The 20,669-nt window shown below is 50.0% G+C and overlaps 1 protein-coding gene across 2 annotated transcripts in view; it reads right to left on the reverse strand.

Annotated features, from left to right (window-relative positions):
* The window catches only part of DIS3L2 (DIS3 like 3'-5' exoribonuclease 2), a 256,171-nt gene that overhangs the window by 23,443 nt on the left and 212,059 nt on the right, over positions 1-20,669 (reverse strand). For both annotated transcript variants that reach the window (XM_075004083.1, XM_075004085.1), the window contains exons 16-17: positions 3,536-3,719; positions 1,437-1,523 (exon numbers count right to left, since the gene is read on the reverse strand). In XM_075004083.1, coding sequence (XP_074860184.1) covers positions 1,437-1,523; positions 3,536-3,719 — 271 coding nt within the window. The remainder of the gene's footprint in view (positions 1-1,436; positions 1,524-3,535; positions 3,720-20,669) is intronic.

A 20,669-nucleotide genomic window follows, 5' to 3' on the forward strand; every position in this document is an offset into this window, starting at 1 on the left:
GAGCCTTCCAAAGCCCCAGCGCAGCCTTGGAGAAGGCGTGAATGAGACACTGCCCAGCCAGCTCTCCCCCAGCCCGATTTCCCAAAGGCCTTCCTCCAGGGTTCTGACTCCCACGGAACGCCCTCTGCATCACCGGCAGACGCTGCACATTCAGCTGCTGCAAAGACGTGCTCGTGGGGCAGGTGAGTTTGCTGAGGCAGCTGGTGGCGGAGAGAGGAAGGACTCAAAGTTTACTTTCCTCTGCTGCACGCCAGCAGCAAAGATGCAGCGTATGCGCTTCGCCTTATTGCTATAACACCCAGGTCAGAAAGTTCTCACTGCCCTGTGCCGGGCCTACCCCGGGCCCCGTCTCCTGCCTGACCATTCAAAGCACCAGGCAGTCTAGTGTCCGGGGAGAAGACTCAGGGGCCTCGACGCGCCACGACTGAGCCGCAGGGCGGAGGCAGAGGATGTGCGGAAGCCCCCACCAAGTCGCATGACACGGGGAAGGAAGCTGTCCACGCCTCTGGGGTTCGAGGAGCGGGACACGTGAAAGCCAGACAAAGGGTCGTTCTCTACGCCCAGCTAACGAGAGGAGAACTGCGCAGCAGCAAACTGTGCTAATGAGTCCAACATGAACGGGGAGGAGTGAGGGATAATCACGCCATGCTTTGTGCTAATTGCCATCATCAAAGCCTCCCCCGCTCTGTTTGCAAACAAGCATTAAGCCACTAAAGTGCACCAGGACTCCAGGCAGCCGCTAATGAGTACATGGAGCAAATTAACTAATTAGGAGAGCGACAGTCAAATGAGTGATGTCAGGCAGGTGATGCATTCCCATAGTGGTACGCAGTCGGTGGCCAAGAGGCCTTCTCCCTGCTGGTGGGCTGCGCTCCCGAACTTGGCCTCCTTTCATGCTCCAGCCGAGTTAACGAGGTGGAGGTTTCACCAAAACTGCCGTGCTGATAAAACGCACCAGATGAGCTGTTCCTGGGACACTCGGGGCACCACAACTGAGCTCCCCTCCTGCCAGGTCTGCCACCAGAGGCCATCTCTCGAGATGGCTGGGTCTCCGTGGCCCACTCAGACCTGGGCCTCGCTGCTTACACAGGCAGGTCAGTGCTTGGCTTTGACAGGGACACCTGTTTACTCTGAGCTGGGACTAGTTCACCTCATGCTGGACCAATCTGCCGTTAGAGGGCTGACTGGCACAGACTGAACATTTCAGCTCTCAAGCTCACGTATCTCTTTGGGGCTGCCAGAGCTCCCAGTGACTGGCTAGCTTCTGTGACTCCCTGCCCCAGATCAGCTGAAAGGCTGAGAGCAGAGGGGACATCTCCGGAGAGGGGAAGCAGCAGAGATCTGGGCTGCACACCCGCAGCAGGTAGTGACAAGCCTGAGAACATTCAGGTGCTGGTCATGCAGGGGAAAGCACGTTGGGACCCGGCAGCTCTTACCTGCATTGGCCTGGAGAACATGTTGGTCAGCACTTCTTTCCTGGCCTCTGCATAGCTGTCTGCACCAAACATTTCATTCAGGCTTTTCTGGGAGGAGAGAGGGGAGAGGGACAAACACATGAGTGGCTGCGGGGAAGAACCACCAAGTCCTGTTCTCTGCTGCCTTAATGCTCTGGGGATCTCAGAAAGCCCAGGCGCTTTACAACAAAAATCTCCCTTTGCTGCAGTCCACACTTCGCTCTCAGCTGAAGTGAAGCTTTGTGGCTTGGCCTACAGGGAGTGCTCATCTGCAGAAACTTCTGATCCCCTCCTTGCGTATTCTGTGCAAGAGATTTCCCATGGCCCGTCTCTGATCCCGCCCTGAAACCTGCATTTCTCTGCGCAGAAACTGCTCTCCTGCAACAACCAGCTGGTGAGAACAGAGCTCCCCAGCAACAGAAACGGCAGGCGATCCGCAAACGCAACCCACGCTACAGCCTCTTCAGGGACCCTTCTGCCCTGCTTTGCCATCCTCTCCCCACAGAGCATGTGGTTTTCCAGAGCCCTAGGGGTGCCAAGCCTGCTAACAGGGGCTTTGCTCCAGATGGAATCAGGATCTATCCATCAGGACATGACTGGACATGCAGCAGCACATACTGGGGCTCTGATGTTACCCTCTGCCCTTGGCACCAACAGCACAAAGCAGAGTATCTTGGCATCCGGCACAACGAAGATTTGTGCTGAATTCATTCTGAAGAGCCCATCTCTTCCGCGTCCCTTACTTCAGCCGCGGCGAGAGCGCTCCTTCCTCGCCAGGTACGGCTTTGTCCCCAGACTGCCTCGGCCTTTGTCATGCTGCTCAGTTATGTGCAAAGCTTCCTTGCATTTTCTGCCAGGGAGGGGTTTCCCATGTCAGTTCCACGGCAACACCCCCAGTGGGGGAGTTCTCACCCCTAGCTATCCAAGTCACTCCTCTGGCCCCGTGACTGCTGAGCAGCTGACAATCTTTAACGAATTGATCAGCACAACAGCCCTGGGAGGCCCAGCAGGGCTGGTGCACTGTACGGGGGGGAACAGTGGCAGAGTGTCACTGATGATTAGCTCACGACAACCCAGGATGTCTGTGTTGAGCCGGGAATTAACCCTGGCCTCCCCCATCCCAGGCTAGTGTCTTAACCATTGGGCCGCCCACCCACCTGCCCAGCAAAGGCCACAGAGCACAGCTGTGACAGCCAAGGTGGGAACGATGCAGTTAGTGGCATTACTGGAGGTCAGGAGGCTGCACCACCATTTCCCAGCCCGCACCACTACACCACACTCCTGCCGGCAGGAGGGATAGCAAACATTCACCGGCACACGTAGAACTCCAGCTGTCGTGTCCGGCCACGGCAGGATCAGAGGTCAGACTCTGACGCGTGAGGCAGTCCGCTGCAGCAGGGGAGACCAAGCCACAGTGGCTGGAGATGACATTCAACCCTTGCCCACCTGCTTCTTTGCCAATGGAGAGGGAGGCTGGGGGTGCGGCATCCGGCCCTGCCTGACAGAATCCCACCAAGTCTCCCCCTCTTCTCTACAGCAAGTCTTCCTGGGGTTTGCATGCTACTGGCCTCCACTTCTGGCCAGCCACTAATTCCCTCTCTGCTCAGAAGCAACTCACTTCAGCTCTCTGCCATGACCTGCCCAGCTGCACAACAGGGAGACTCTCGCTTTCCTGAGCAGGGGCTGCGGGGTTGGGAAGGGCCTTTTCTGAGAGGCTGGCTCCAGTGGGCACTGCAAGGAGCACAGAGATCCCAGAGACCTGGCTGAAGATGGTGCAGGAGGGCTGCAGACAAAGGAGTGCCTGTGGCACCTGGAAAAGAACTCACATGGCAATGCCTGCCCTGTTCTGTACGTCCCGTGTGCGCCCACACAGGCGCTCCTCATCTCCGAGCTTCGCTGGAGGCCCCCTTGGCCAGCCACAGCACTGTGCAGAAGACAGGGCAGGGCACACAGGAAACAGAGAGCAGGCACCCACAAGCCATTACACAAAGGCTGCTGGAGAAAGCATCAGGAAGCCCAGGAGAGCTTCACCGCCTCGCCATCCTCCCTTGGTGCAGCTCCCCAGGGTGGTCTCCACTCACATGCAGGGCCCCTGCGCTGCTGAAATCGACGTCCAGTCCCATCTGGTCGCAGAACTCCATGAGGTCATTCAGCATCTTTTTCTGTGGCGGTGGGTGGCGGCGCAGCAAGGCCTGCTGGGGGAAGGAGCGGTAGACCTGATGGGCCACAGCCATGTTTGCCAGCAGCATAAATTCTTCCACCAGCCTGCAACAAGAAGAGGAATCGTGAGCATTGGCGTGGGCAGCCTGAGGGGCCGCGAAGCACCAACCGTAATCAACAGGCAACTCAGCTCCAACTCGGCGCCGGGAGAGCGAGTGGCGGCTAAAGAGGAAGATTAGGACTGAGACGCCGGCAAAGCTCCCAAAATCCTCTCTCCAGCTAAGGCTCCCACTGAGGACTCATAGGAGGCCATCCTAGGGGTGCAGAAGCCAGCAAGAAACTGACAGCTCAAATTACACCCCAGGTCATAGTATCTCCCGGAACATTTGACAAGACAAGCAAACGTAGCGGGAGCGACAGCACGGAAGACTAACAAGACAGCTGTCATCCTGAGCCAGAGGAAACACTCCCCTCCACCCCGTCCCCCCGCCCCATTGCAGTTCTCCACCCTGAGAACCGCACGTGTGGTCAGCCTGGCTCCAGGCGAATTCCCATGCTACGACTCTCCCTTCGCCCTACACAACGCCGAGGGCGCAGCTGGACATGCAGACAGATGGCCCGGAGAGCAAAGCCGCTGTTCTAAGTGCAGGGCTGCAGGCCTTGTAAAGAGAGCCCTGGGGCTAGCTGTGTCATCTCCACCCTCAGCTGGGATGTTCACGGAGACCAGCCCAAGCCAGCCCAAACTCTCCTCTTTCTCCCAGTGAAAATATGGTCCCTGGAGGCAACCTCAAGAGCAGCACGCAGGACAAAATGCCAGACTCTAATGGCGTCCTAGGCCAGGCTTGTGTCGCTGCAGCACTGTGTCCCACAAGACCTGCTCAGCACGACTTGGACAAACACCACAGTGGGTTGCTATCAATCGCTCCAAATCCTCAGTGGCTTTCTCAAGTTGGGTTAACGGCCAAAGCCCATCAGAGAGCTGGAAAAGCCACATCTCACACTCAGCGTTGCCTTTGCCTATTGCCAATAATTATGCTGGCATCAGACTGTGGCTCGTACACGTCAAGCGGCCACAGCAGAGCAACTGGGAGTTGTCCCTTGTGGTGGAGCCCAAACGACGTTGCGGCAGCTTTGCAGGACCTGGCACAGGACTTTCTTGTACCACGTGACTTAGAAAACAACAGTGGAGACCACCTGTTGAAACTGAATCCCGAGGAGGAGGAGGAAGTAAATAGTGGCTGTAATCAGCACTGAAAACACTCATCTGTGATGGACCAGAACTACCAGGAGCAACACCGTGGTCTCTCCCAGGACTGTGGAGCTAACAGGTCAACAGCCCGACTGCTGCACACACAGACAGGATAAGGGCTGCTAGCCCAAAGGGCTGAGAGCTGCCCCACTGAGCCGGGTTTGAAAACGAGGCTGGGGTAAACAGGAAAACCAGATGGGAGAGGGGGGATCAAGAAATGACTAGCACCAGGGACAGCAGATGCTAATACAGAGCCAGCTAGGTGATGAAATTTACACGCAAGCCCCGACAAAAGCGACAATTGCTGCAGGTAACGCAGCGGCCCCCACCAAGGTGGAAGCTGGGTTTGTTTAATACAGACCCACGACAAAACTTTTCAGTGGGGAAGCGGTCAAGGCCGGTAGGCGAAAGCTGCTTCGGCAGAGCTCAACCAGCAGATGGCAACATCGGTCCCTCTATGGCAGCTGATCGCCACTGTCCATCTAACAGACTAACCAGCCTACTTTTCAATGAATCACTTGGCAAGCAGAAATGGGTTCCTGGCAGCCTGGCTCGTACACGAGACAAAGCACTGCCGTCAGAGCCCACACTTCTGCAGGAAGCTCCGATGGCGACTGGTGGTGGTGAAGGTCATTATAGCACCTAAGCCGACCCACCTGGCAAGCACTAAGGCCAGCAAAACATACCAGGGCAGATTCTTTACTTTTCTTTGGTGCATCCCATTGCAAAGGAGAGCTAGAGCCACACAAACGTGTGGGCGGCTGTCACGGGGACACAGGTGTTGCTGGGATGCATCAGGCGAACGGCCCCTTTAGACGAGGATCCTCTCTCTGAGGCTTGGTCTGCACCAGACCCTACAGTCAGCTGCAGATACGCAATTCGAGCCACGGCAATTGCATAGCTGGAATCGATGTGTCTGCAGGTGACTGTAAGGTCTGTCCTCACCCAGCGTTTCTCCCGTCGACCTCCCTTACTCGTGACAGCAGGAGTACCCCAGAGAGAGGCGCAAACCGAGCTCTTGGGGATAAGTGCAGTGATCAATACCAGGTCCTTCAGAACTAGGCACAGAACTTTCCTAGAGGACAAGGCAGTAACGAGCCCAAGGGGGAAATCTCTTCCTAGTCACAGGCAGACGCGGTGCTTTATGTCCTCAGGCATGAGGAATTACAGCCCTTGTAATTATCCAAGCTCCCAGGAAAGCAGATTGTATTTTTATTGTTCACAAGAGTGTCTGATCCTTGGCTCTTACCTCATTGATAACCTGGGGCTGCAAATTCTTCATGTTCATTATGCTTTGCATTGTTTTAAAAATATGTACTATTAATTTTACTGGATGTTCCCTTGTTGCCATGATAACAAAGCACCTGACAGATGGCCACAATGCCATTTGTTATTTTCAATACCCCTACTGTGTCCGCTTTGATTTGACTTCTCTGTAAACCAAAATAGAGGTCACAGAATGCATCTTTATTTCTCTGCAAATGCACTTCCAGCTGGATTTGCAAAACCCCATTCTTGGGGCCCACCTCCAAAGCATCTCTGCCTGACCTCTTACTCTAGGCCCACATTTACCCAGGAGATGGGTGGCTTGGGAATATGACTAGGAAGGACTTACACTGAGACTGAGCCCTCCCAGACACTTTTGCCTTAACACAACAGGATACCAACCCATCTTTGCAGAGGTGAGAGACTCCTGGATTAATTCACCTGCCTGCAGTGGCGAGTTAGAAGCTTCAGAAGAGAAGCTACCTAGCTAAAAGCGAGACACCATAGAATAGTTCCATCAGAGAGCCCAGCCACTTCTCAATGGGATGGTGAAACCAACCATATAGGAGCATTCAAGCAAGGCTGGGAGAGGTGACAAGAAGAGTTCCCTCTTTGGTGGTATCAGTTAGCTGGCTCCCATAGTCCTTTACAAGCAGATTCGTTTCTTCTAAACAAGTGATCCTAGGATCTTTGATAGCCAGTACTTCAACCCCAGCAGCCCAAAACACACTGGCAACACTACACGAGAGCAGCGTGCTCACACAAAGGAGGGACCTGGTTTTGGGAAGGAGAGCGCGTTTAGCTCCCTGTCTCCGAAGAGAAGTGAACACAGTCAAGACAAAACGTCACAGAAAGTGCCTTTGTAATTGTCCACAGGTGAACTCGAACCTGGGACCTCTGGAGCTTAGTGCAGGTGCCTCTACTGTTTGAGCTAAAAGCCAGCTCGTGCTCAGCTTAGGCTGTAGAGGATACTCATTTTTCCTCTGTGACGTGGTCTACATGCCACTACATGGGACTGTGAAGCACATCTAGCTGCATGAGCTACACCTTGACCACATCCTATTAAAAAAGGCAGCTTCCAGCCCCCTGTCTGGTCAGTTTCTATTGCCCTGAGTCACTACAGAGCCTGTACTCCTGGGTGAAGATGACCCGGACAGGTTCTGACTCCACAGAAGTCAATGGAGGGCCTCACAGACTCGGAGGGAACAAGTCAGGATTTTCAGTAAAGGGACTCTTTGTGTTTGTGAGCTCAGTGCTCCAGCAGAGCAACCAAGCCCATGGCTCAGAGACCGCTGGGCCCACATCTGGCCCGAAGGTGTTAACACACAGGGCTCACTGCATTTATGAAGGGCAGCAATGTTTTCCTCTGTGGGATCTTAGAAGGGAGGGAGATAGTATACGGCATTTAGGAATCTAATTAGCTTCTATGATGAGGTAACTGGCTCTGTGGACATGGGGAAATCAACGGATGCGATATATCTTGACTTTAGCAAAGCTTTTGATACAGTCTCCCACAATATTCTTGCCCATAAGGTAAGGAAGTATGGATTGGATCCATGGAGTGTAAGGTGGATAGAAAGCTGGCTTGATGGATGGGCCCAACGGGTAGTGGTCAATGGCTCAATGTCTGGTTGGCAGTCGGTTTCAAGTGGAGTGCCCCAAGGATCGGTTCTAGGGCCAGTACCATTTAACATCTTTGTTAATGGCCCAGATGAGGGGATGGATTGCATCCTCAGCAAATCTGCACATGACACTAAGGTAGGGGTTCAGGTAGATACACTGGAGGGCAGGGACAGGGTCCAGAGTGACCTAGCCAATTGGAGGATTTGGCTACAAGAAATTTGATGAGTTTCAACAAGGAGGAGTGCAGAGTTCTGCACCTGGGGCGGAAGAATCCCAAGCACTGTTAAAGGCTGGGGACTGACTGGCTAAGTAGCAGTACAGCAGAAAAGGACCTAGGGATTATAGTGGATGAGAGGATGGATATGAGTCAACAGTGTGCCCTTGTAGCCAAAAAGGCTAATGGCATACTGGGGTGCATTAGGAGAAGCATTTCCAGCAGGTCTAGAGAAGTTATTATTCCCCTCTATGTGGCACTAGTCAGGCCACATCTGGAATACTGAATCCAATTCTGGGCCCCCCAGTATAGAAAGGATGTGGATGCACTGGAGCAGCTTTGGCGGAGGGTAGCCAAAATGATTAAGGGGCTGGAGCACATGACCTACGAGCAGAGGCTGAGAGATTTGGGCTTATTTAGTTTGCAGAAGAGAAGACTGAGGGGCGATTTGATGGCAGCCTTCAACTTCCAGAAAGGCAGCTCTGAAGAGGATGGAGAGAGGCTGTTCTCAGGCGTGACAGATGGCAGAACAAGGGACAATGGGCTGAAGTTACAGTGGGGGAGGTGTAAGTTGGATATTAGGAAAAACTATTTCACCAGGAGGGTGGTGAAGCACTGGAATGCGTTGCCTAGAGAGGTGATGGAATCTCCATCCCTAGAGGTTTATAAGTCCCAGTTTGACATAGTCCTGGCTGGGATGATTTAGTTGGGGTTGATCCTGCTTTAGGCAGGGGGCTGAACTTGATGACCTCTTGAGGTCCCTTCCAGCCCTAGGAGTCTATGATTCTATGAATCTGTGTTGTTCACCTTCAAGGGGATGAGCACAGGCAGTTACCCAGCAAGACTGGCTAGCTAAAAGGAACTGACCTCAAGAAGTGAGGGCCCGTGAGTGCTGTCAGCCCAAGCTGCTTTCCTACCTCCCCAGCGGTGGTGACATACTGGGGCGGCAGCGCTGCAACCCAGGGAGGCTCCCAAGGCCCTCAGGCCGAGAGGGCCCTTTTCGACTGGAGCAACCACAGGCTGTAACTCCAGCTAAGGTTTTCGTTTTGAAAGCGCAGGGCTCGAAGTCAGCAAATGCTACTTTGTGGTTCGGAAAAAAGAAATGGATCATAAGGCAGCCTGGAGCTGAAGCTTGGCTGGCAGCGTCTGGAGGCCAGCACCGAAGCCTGGCTCTGTCATTAACAGGAGCAGAGCACTGAAACTGCTAACTGTCGGCAGGTCAAACGACAAGAGGGATGTTTTTTTTTCTTAACACAGCCTCACTTGGAGTTTGGCTGGGTACATCTGGCAGGCAGGAGTGAAAAGAAAACTATTTCATGGCTAAAAAAATGGAGACAGAGAGACTAGGCCATTTGAATTTGTACTGAATGAATCCCATGTGAAAAGCTCTTCAACGCCATGGCTACAGTTTCCTCTGGATCAGCTGAGCTATCCTTGGCCCCAGCTGCACACAGTTCCATAAACAATCTGATCTGAACTTTTGCCCTTTGTGCACTCATGCAAGATTTCCATATCCATCCCGCACTGAGAGGTGGGGAAAGAGCAGGTGTTTGCCTTCGCCACAGGTTTTTACTGATAACAACAATCCTGCTCTCTGGGCCTGCCACACAAAGAGGTTTCCAAACCCAAACACCACAGCACAGAGACAGAGACAGAGAGGAAGAGAGAGAGGAGAGTCAAAGAGCTCCTGGACATGCAGAAGCATCTTCTACAGGCCCTTTGGCCTGTAAACTCAGTTGGTTTATGGATTATGGGCTTGAGGCAGGAATTATGGCATGAAATCACAGAATCACAGGGCTGGAAGGGACCTCAGGAGGTCATCTAGTTCAGCCCCCGGCTTCAAGCAGGATCAACCCCAACTAAGTCATCCCAGCCAGGACCTTGTCCAGCCGGGACTTAAAAACCTCAAGGGATGGAGAATCCACCACCTCTCTAGGCAACGCATTCCAGTGCTTCACCACCCTCCTGGTGAAGTAGTTTTTCCTAATATCTAACCTACACCTCTCCCTCTTCAACTTCAGACCATTACTCCTTGTTCTGCCATCTGACACCACTGAGAACAGTTTCTCAGCCTCCTTTTTAGAGCTCCCCTTCAGGAAGCTGAAGGCTGCTATTAAATCACCTCTAAGTCTTCTCTTCTGTAAACTAAACAAGCCCAAATCCCTGAGCCTATCCTCATAGGTCTTGTACTCCAGACCCTTAATCATTTTTGTTGCCCTTCGCTGAACCTGCTCCAGCAAATCCACATCCTTTTTATACTGGGGGGGGGCCCAAAACTGGACACAATATTCCAGATGTGGCCTCACCAGTGCCGAATAAAGATGAATAATTACTTCTCTAGATCTGCTCAAAATGCTCCTCCTAATGCACCCTAGTATGCCGGTAGCCTTCTTGGCTACAAGGGCACACTGTTTACTCATATCCAGCCTTTCATCCACCACAACCCCTAGGTCCCTTTCCATTGTACTGCTGCTGAGCCAGTCGGTCCCCAGCCTGTAACAATGCTTGGGATTCTTCCACCCCAGGTGCAGGACTCTACACTTCTCCTTGTTGAGCTGCATCAGATTTCTTTTGGCTCAGTCCTCCAATTTATCCAGGTCCCTCTGGATTCTCTCTCTACCCTCCAACTAATCTACCTCTCCCCCTAGTTTTGTGTCATCCGCAAACTTGCTGAGAGTGCAATCCAGTCCCTCATCCAGGTCATTAATAGAGATGTTGAATGTGAAATGCCATAGTCTGTGTGAGGCAGGTGGTCAGACTACGTACATGTCTTCACTACCTGGTCAGGGTCAATCTTCCAGGGTTTGTTTCACGTCCCTAGTGAGGACCTGAGAAAACGAGCTGTCAGGAGTACAGGTTGACCCCTGCACTCCTGATAATCTCACAAGGAGTAAGGGAGGTTGATGGGACGGTTTCTCCTGTTGACATCCCTCAGTGAGGACGGCCAGGGAAGTCAAGTGTAGATAAAGTCAATTGCCATAGCTGGAATTGCTTCTCCACAATCGACTTGAAGGTCTAGTGTAGACCTGGCCTAAGGTAACAAGTGATTAAGTCACACAGTCAATGGGACTTAAGACTCCTGTGTCAATTATGACCATGGATCTTGGGAGCTTTGGGAAGTGTCACCCTAGATGATCATAATGGTTCCTGGTTTGCGACCCAACTCTCAGCACAGGCAGGGAGAGCGTGGGCTCAGGTTGCTATCCAACCACCCTCTGCTCGCTCAGTCTGCACTCTTTCTGGTTAGCCTCCCAAATGTTATTAATAAATCAAAAGTGTCTGCACTTACAATGCAGGCTAAAGCCACACAGCTTGGTCACAGCAAACCAATTCTCACAACAGCCGCCCAGTGTTCAAATGTTACTGACCCATTGGTGCTCATGCATGGGACTCAAGTATCGGAGGGGTAGCTTTGTTAGTCTGGATCTGTAACAGCAACGAAGGGTCCTGTGGCACCTTACAGACTAACAAAAAAGTTTTGAGCATGAGCTTTCGTGAGCACAGACTCACTTCATCAGATGCTCTGATGACGTGAGTCTGTGCTCACAAAAGTTCATGCTCAAAACTTTTCTGTTAGTCTATAAGGTGCCACAGGACCCTTCGTTGCTGATGCATGGGACTGTGAAGGTCACAAGACAGAATACAATAAAGCAATGTCTCTATCTTTCTAGACTACTGCACCCCTTGCAGGAGTCTGATTTGTCTTTTTCTCTCCCAAGTTTCACCTCATTTTAAAATGACTCACTTACAAAATCACACACAAAAATCCAAATATGTCACACCATACTATTACTGAAAAACTGTTGACTTTCTCATTTTTACCATGTAATTATATAATAAGTTAATGGAACACAAATAGGGGACTTACATTTCACTGTGCAGTATATAGAGCAATACAAAAAATTGCCTGTATGAAATTGTAGTGTGTACTGACTTCCCTAATGCTTTTTATGCAGCCTGTTGTAAAAGCTAGGCAAATCTCCTGAGGAGTTGAGGTATCTCCTGGAAGACCACTGCGTAACCCCAGGGACACACGTACCCCTGAAGAGTAACACTGAGCTAAAGCACTCCTCTTCTTGTGTGCCAAAGCTTATTTGCCTTTCAGTCTCCTCATCACAGTGTTCTTAGCGGAAAAGTGACCAAATCTGATATAGAGATGCCAGGGGCCACCCGCCCCCTACTTTGTATAGTCCTATCATGGGTGGACCTTCTTTATCTCTGACAGAGACCTGATGGGTTAATCTCTTCCTCATCCTCAGGCAACATTTCGCGAGCTTGTCACACCAATAAAGTCTCTCTGACCTGAACAGAATCCATCAGGGACTCACTTCTTTTAAGACCTTGGACTGGTCTAAGATTTATGGTCCCACAGCCAATGCTCACCTGTTCAGCTGAGTAATTTATCAATGCTGAAAGCCTCCTCCCAGTCTCATTCTTTACAGCAGGATAAAACCCTGGTCACATCATTAGACAGCATCTCAGAACAGAGCCAAATACGAGCAGGTAATTCTTGAGAGGTTACCAGCAGCACTTCATCTCGTGGCTGGTGGCCCTTTTTACCAAGCCCATCAATTGGTTTCTCTTCTATCTCAAACCCAGCCCCACCTTTCCACCTCCGCCTTATGCTGCCTGCATTCCTTACCTGTCTTCAGTATACCCTGCAGACGGACTTGCTGTCTCGTTTCTTTATTTCATAACAAATAAGTATCCTTCCATGCTTTCCTCTCCAACTGTTCCCCTCTGCTCCGGGCCACCGACGGGGAAAGACAAAGGGGGCAGCTGCCCCAGGGCCCAGTGATTTAAAAGGGCCCAGGGCTCTGGGGTTGCCACTGCCACTATTGTGGTGGTCTAGCACCCCAGGGTCCTTAAATCACTGCTGGAGGCCCAAGCAATGTGGTGTAGTCTGGTCTGTGGAAAGGGCCAGCCAGGCGAGGTGGGATAATGATCCAGGCAGCAATGAGGTTTAGCTACCCCCTAGCCCCACCCCTTATGCCCAAGGCTCTGCCCTTTCCGAGGGGCCTGGAGCTGAGCCACCTCCCCGCCATTGCCCAAGTCTGCCATTACCCTGCCTCTGCTCCATGTTTTCAACCAGCACTTGTGTTTTTGCTTCACCCCAGCCTGTTTTACAACGGCATTCAAGCATGATAGAACCATAGAGTGAGTCAGGAGGACTCGGACTGGCTCAGATTTGGATTTCAACAGAAACCAAATAACGCTGTGAAAACTTAGCGATAAGTCACAAGGGAATGCTCTATCCTGACAATTAGCTCATGTCTGTTCTTGTGTGCTAGAATACGCACAGAGATCTAAGTAGTTGCTTCACAGAAGGAGCCATCTGAAAAGGCCTGGTGGCACTGCCACATGGGAACTAGTCCCCTCGTAGTCTTGCTAAAGAATGACAGCCTCAAGCTGCCTTGGAGAACCACAACCACAAAGCCCGGCTGTACCACTATTACTTCACAGCCTACCAATAGCAAGTTACATGTACAGGGTGTCATTTTCCACAAAACAATGTCACAACATTACACATGGACAAGTCTCCCTACAGAAAGCAGCAGCAGCACCAATCACCCCTAGCGTCTGAAGAGCAAGAAGTGTGGCAGAATTCACTGTCTGAAAAGCGCGTGCCTCTGCTGAGCTGATCACCACCACAACTCATCCGAGAGGCTTGCTTTAGAGAAGCCCAACAGATCTACTCCAAGGGCCTAGTTAATGTAGGATTTCTTTTTAATCCAGTGAATTTGCTTTTGATACCATTCTTTCATGAAGTAAAGGACCTTCGAAGGTTTCAATGAAATCTCTTCTAAAAGCAAAAATAGCTAACCTCAAACGCCCCCAGAGTGCAGCCAGGGACATGCTCTTTGGCTAGTAGCAGGTAAAAGACGTGCAACGATTTACTCCTTTTTCAGTCCAGCATCCTGCAACTAGGGTGTACCGTGTCTTAAGACAGAATGTCTTGCCCATCCGACCACCAGGTGCACCATTGGTTACACAGGCCAGAATTTCACTCCTGGTTGAAGCACTATGAAAATTAAATCCCCCTACTGTTTAGAAATTGCATTTTAAGGTTTTATATCAAACTTGCAGTATTGGTGTGGGGCCGTCTTTGCCAAAGAGAGCTGTCAAGAGCCAAACTTTTTTTTAAAGGGGAAAAAGAAAGCCAGGAATGCTGGTGGTGCCTGGCTTGATGAAAGTAATTTGTGTTCTCTTCACAGCCAGCAACAGCACTGAACAAAGCAGAGCCGAATAATGGAATAACTCCACTTTCTGAGACTGCTCAATTAGCTCTTGGTTAAAACTGTTCACACTGAAACTGGCTGAGAATAGCAGCTCCAAGGTGCTTTCCGATTCAGGTCTTAACAAAGCCAGAATGGCTTCTCTCGCTAATGAACTCTCTGGCTCAGGCACAATGCCCTGTTTATTAGCTACAGCAGTGTCCCAGTAATAGCTGCCTAGAACACGAATGCATGGAAGATTTTTCTGAATATGAATGTCATTTACTGGCCGTTCTCAACCCTTTAGGCTGGAAATGTCACTAAACCATTTCCCCCACTTTAACCAAATTAAGTGCAGTACAGTGGAAAGCTGTTTAAGTCCTCACTATGAAAGCTAGACTATCAGAGGCATTCCGGATGATTAGCAATTAACTGCTGAAAACCTAATGTGCTTGGTTTGCACACAGGGATTCTGAACTCTGACCAATCTTTCTCAGGCATTGCTTGGCTGTTATTGACACCCCTGTCTCAGGGGGCTGGCTGCATATGGGGGAAGAGTCCTTAGGCAGGGTATTAGAGACAGCTAGAAATGAACTGCAGTGGTATGACAGCTCCTCTGAGCTTTGCAGTAGGAATGACAACATGCAGCTCATGGGACGCAGTTCAACCAGACCCACAGTCACCCTCACATTTAATAGGGAGCTGAGAGAAACTGTTGGGCCCATCATCACATGGACCACCCTAATCCCCGCAGAAAGCAATCTAATCCCCAAACGAGAGAGTACAGCTGAGTGGATTCAGTCTCTGCAGGCCGGGCCTCTTTATTATAGATTAATGTGAGTGAAATGCACACCATCTTGTAGACAGTTAGCAAGACACCAGTGAGCTGCTCAGTTGGGCAAAGCGTGGGCACTCTTGCTAGGCAGTGATCCACAGCTTGAGGCTGAGCAAAGAACCCACGCATTCAGCCACCTTGCTAGAATAAATTTTCATGTTAAACCCTTCTGCAGTCTGACACAGAAACACAAACTTGTCAGAGCTCTGTCCAGAGATGAGAGGGTGCAGGTCTGGAAATACACCCTTGGTTATTGGCATCGGTTCTTACTGGAGCTTTCTCCAAAAACCTGCTGCTATCTTCTTTGAGTGGTCTGTATTTCAGCCATGCAGCTGAACAGCTGAAACATCCTGGAGAGAATTCCCTGTCAGTACAAAGACAATCTTCTCTCAATGAATAATTCCTTCTCCCGACTCTACAGCTTGAACCTCTCCAATCTGGAACTCTCTTGCTCATCAAACTCTGTAATCCGGAATGATTTTAGTTCGTCGGATGACCACTTATCATGGGTGTGGCCAAGTTTCCCAAGGTCTCGTACAGTTTGTTCACAGCCACCAATCCTGGCTGTCAGTGTTCTGTGCTGTTATTTAGCCGTCATTTACCCCTAAATGTCTCCTAAGGGCCCAGTAAGCAGTGGAGGCATTGGTAATGTGCTAGACAATATCAACCTCCTGTTGTCCGGCAAATTCTCTTGTCCAGCACCGGTCAGGTCCTGAGCGTGCTGGACAAGAGAGGTTCAACCTGTATCAAGTGCAAAACAGAACACTGACAGTGCCTGTAACTCAGCATCATTATGCCTACCCAGTGTGTTCCAGCATGCAGCTCAAACCCTCTCTTTGGTCACCCTACCACCCTCCATAGACGACAACTGCAGGCCTTCAGCGTGCGTTCCTACCACGGTCCAGGATGTCCTAGTTGCTCTCAGCATCTCGGCAGGCACAAGCCATCGTTTTTACAGGTACTCTCATACTTGTTTTTTTTTTTAAACATCTGCCAAACCGTTCTTTGTATTTTTGCCCAAGTGATTTCATACATGGCTTCCAATTATTTTGCGCAGCTCCTGCAATGTGCTCTACTGCACACCTTGCCTATTTTCTTTCGCAGCTTGCCACAGTCCTTACAGATCTGTACCTGCGCTATTTTGCCAATGCACTACGGTCCAATGTTCCAAGGACGTTACTTCTCTTCAGGGGGAGTTATGGAAGAAAAAGCCAGGGACCAGCTTTCTTTCCTGACCTAAGGGATAACCACTGACCTGCAGAACACAGTCACGACAAGGAACCATCACTCGGGATAACATCCCGGGCTGTCCCATGTCGGCTGATTCGGGCTCGCAGGCTCCACCATAGGGCTGTAAGACTGCAGTATAGATGCCCAGGTTTGGGCTGCAGCGTGGGCACTGGGACATGATAACCCAACTATCTCCACTGCGATATCACAGCCCCATGGCCATAGCTGACAGAGGCCAGTTGGGGTGTTTTATTGCAGTGTGGACATACCCTCCGACTGCAGAGTCTCACCTGGGGGATGCTGTAGGAACGCTCTAGGGAGTTCTCTACTGAATGCAACAATAATAGAGGTTTGAATTAATCACAGAATCCCAGGGCTGGAAGGGCCCTCAGAAGGTCACTGAGTCCAGCCCACTGCCTTAAGTAGGATCAACCCCAACTAAATCATCCCAGCCAGGGCTTTGTAAAGCTGAGACTTAAAAACCTCTAGAGACGGCAATTCCACCACTTCTCTAGCATTCCAGTGCTTCATCCCACTCCTGGTGAAACAGTTTTTCCTAATATCCAACCTAGATCTCCCCCACTGTAACTTGAGACCATTGCTCCTCGTTCTGTCACCCGTCACCACTGAGAACAGCCTCTCTCCATCCTCTTTGGAGCCCCCATGCATGAAGTTGAAGGCTGCTATCAAACAGCCTCTCGCTCTTCTCTTCTGCAAACTAAAGAAGCCCAACTCCCTCAACCTCTCCTCGTAGTCATGTGCTCCAGCCCCCTAAGAACTTTGGCTGCCCTCTGCTGGACATTCTTCAATGCATCCACATCCTTCCCATACTGGGGGGCCCAGATTAAGTCGATCACATGACCCATTATCATTACGAACATACAATACCTGCCTGATCTCGAGCCTGGCCTCAGAGGAAAATGGAAGGGATTCCTGAAGGATTGCTGACCATGTCTGTCACGCTGCCTGGTTCATCTAGGAAGCAGCACTGCAAGGTGGTTTGCCTTGCACTTGAAATTGTGCATGTGACTTATGGCTAAAAAGTAACAGAAAGCGAAGTCAAAGCTGCTCCATATAGCAGAACCTGTTACATGGCTGCCACCCAGAAATGCCAAGACCCATCAGGTAGAGGGAAAGGGCAGTGCGATAAAGAGCAAAAGACATTTTCTGCCCATGTAATTAATTAGTGAAGTCCTTTGCTTATCCCCTGCAGCCTCTATTAATGCAACAATGAAGTGAAGGGATATTAACAATTCAGGTAACACATTAATATTAACTTGACACCTGCACAATGCTAATGCAGGCGAAGAGCTGATCTTAAGACAGCAAGACAGAATTAACCTTCTGAAATTTCCAAGCAGTGATATCCTGTGGAGTTACTACTCATTGCTTCACTCTTCTAGAATGCCACGGTGCTTATAAGAAAGTGGACTCCAGGCCTCATAGTAGCTCCTGAAAAGATGAGAGAAACTTGCATTTTCATTAAAGTGTCTGTCTGTTTGTTATGGAAAGTATCTTTCTAAAGCTCTGTCACGCTCCAGAAAGATCAAAAGGAATCTTCAGGAAGCAGTTTTTACACGTTTCCTTTGCTGGCAAAGCATGGAGATAAACTCTGAAGTTCACAGCTTGTAATTATCAACCTGCATTTCGGATCTTTTCAGAATCGGAGCCTTGCATTAAAAATTAATCTGACACATTCATGCAAGGAAAGAAACAGTTCTCTCAAACGGATCTCAGAGCTTGTCTAGCAAACAGAATATCTGGAAATGAGTCCTCCTGCTTGCCCATCCATCAGTTTAGTAACACAGCTATGTTGTTTCATCATCCCTGCTCAGTAAACCAGACTGCTTCATATTTTGCACAGATTCCTCCCTTTGTGTTAAATCCTGCCCCTGAAGAGCCAGTCTCACAAACAAAGTTCAAGTGAGACAAACTGAAGGACAACAAGGAAAAAGAAGGAATGGATACACCAGGGGCATGCATGTGCTGGGAGATGATGTGTTGGTAAAACTGTCCATCTATGAATCAAATTACGCCTGTGACATGTGACCAAGAGATAGCAAGAGAGGGAAGAACATAGAACAACCAAGTAACTAAAGAGCTGGAATCATTAATGGGCAAAAGCTCAAAGATTTAAAAAAGCCTGTAGGTTAAAGATGGGGGAAAGTTTGAAGAATCTGGCAGTCAAACACACTAAAATCTGAGGAAGCTTGATGCACCCTGTTGTGTTTAGCAGAGTGAAACCTAGGTGGTGAACTTTACGCATTTTGACAAACTAAGGCTGGTTTCTGTCTGTTGTGAAAGCTATCACTGCTCTTCTTGAATGGGAGTGAATTTCCAAAGAGGAATGATCTTACAACTGCAGAGGATTTTGACACCTTTGTAGGTAGTAACAGAGATAAAGCAGTGCTTATCTATATACTATCCAAACAAAAAAGCAGTCCGGTAGCACTTTAAAGGCTAACAGAATAATTTATTAGTTGATGAGCTTTCGTGGGACAGACCCACTTCTTCAGATTTTGAAAAAAAATTTTTTTTGGACATAATTTAGCTACAAAACGGTGTGTCCGATTCCCTAATTGGAGACAGCTTTGAAGTTGGAAGCCAGTTAACATCAGGGAGTAAAGGGCAATCTTCTTCTGGCAAGGTGTTTTAGGACAGACAAGGAAAAGGCTCTGGTGAGTATGGAAAGAGGGAATAATAGAAGAGGGAACTGCAGAGGGTTTCTGAGACTAAGGGGAGGAGGGATGAAAAGCATCCTAAGCTTGCTGACTCGGGGCATCGACAACAGGACAAAGCCAAAAGACGGAGGGAAATATCCCCCAGAGGCTCACAAGAAGGGCTGTTAACGCTCTGAGCACCAGTCTGCAAGTTTCAGTAAGACGAGAAGAACGGCCATTACTGGGTCAGACCAAAGGTCCATCTAGCCCAGCATCCTGTCCGCCGCCAGTGGCCAGTGCCAGGTTCCCCAGAGGGGTCGGACTGAAGACAATGATCAAGCGACTTGTCTCCTACCATCCATCTCCAGTCTCTGACAGAGGCCAGGGACACCATTCCTACCCCCGGCTAATCACCTTTTCTCAGCTGGGGACTTCTGAGCAAAGGCTTGAGTCACTCAGATGCCTGAAGAAAGCTGGAAATGTGAGGATGAGAACGAGGGCCGATTAAATTCTGAGATTTGGAGACCAAAACCTGGGCAGCCTTATAAGACAAAATTGCTACTGAAACCTTCCAGCAGGAGCTCAGTGGATGGCGCCCAAGGGTAGGACCCTGAGTGGAGTTAAAATTTCTATAGGAAAACCAGTGGATGCAAATACCCAGGACAGATGAACCTTTAGGCCCAACTTTGCTATAGGAAGATGTCTATGATCTGGGCAGAGCAGCAGCACATGTAAGGAATCATGACAGCCACCAGGATGACAGTCAGCCTGCCTGGGTAAAGCGCTGTGCTAGCGCCCCTCACTAGAGCAGCTGAGCATCTCCTAAGCTAACAGTTTTACATGGGGGGGGCCTTGTGGGCTCCAGAGCCTTCAGCTCTTTTGCTGCAGCTGGGTATGGACAGCTCTGCTTGGGGCAGATTTTGGGGACTTCTCCTTTGTGCTTCCAGCTGCCCAGAAGCGGAACGCTGCAGATCAGCGCTCACAGAGGATGGCTTTCAGCTGTAGCACAGAGTGTGGGCAGGTTGAGGGGAACAGTTGTATCAATAAGTGGCAAGCAATCCAACTGGCTTCCATCTTATTATTTTTGGTCTGAGCTAATTTTGAAGCACAACCATGAACGCTCTGGTTACCAAGATTTTCAGAGACATGGAAACACTGAGAAGGGGAGGAAGGGGAGGCATGAGGGCACAGGAGGCAGACTGGGGTTAGAGCAGATGGAGTAAGCCTTGGCAAGGGGGAAAAGCAGGTCGTACACTGGGGTTTGTTTGTATAATGACTACTTAAATGCTCTGGATAATCTCTGGGGTTGGGCAGCCTTTCAGCATATTTCAATGACCCAAAAGGTTTCGTATCCAGCTCCTACGATCTTAAGTTAAATAGTATGTTTCGATGCAAGGATCCAGGCACAGCCTTGAGTGAAAAAACAACGGGCAGAAGTTTGTTGGAAAACAGCAGGTTTGCTGCATATATGATTGCCCAGGGTACTTTGTTACAAAGTTACTATGTTGTGTGATGCCGCAGAGATGTTAAATGTCGTACAAAAGAGAGGAGATAAAATTACGCTTCCCTCGGGAATAGTACTCTACCAATGCGTATGGGCTAAGCCACCAGATCTGGAACGTTATTGGTCTAACGTGATACATGTTCTGCCCGCGGGACTAGATCCTCCACTTGCAAAACATCACAGGCCTTTTCCATCTGTAACATAACTCCAGTGCTTTAACACCAACGCATGTAAATAGATAAACTCCGTGCTGGATTTC

This window comes from Carettochelys insculpta, chromosome 10 (genome assembly GCF_033958435.1).
Source record: "Carettochelys insculpta isolate YL-2023 chromosome 10, ASM3395843v1, whole genome shotgun sequence".
Taxonomy (NCBI): domain Eukaryota; kingdom Metazoa; phylum Chordata; order Testudines; family Carettochelyidae; genus Carettochelys; species Carettochelys insculpta.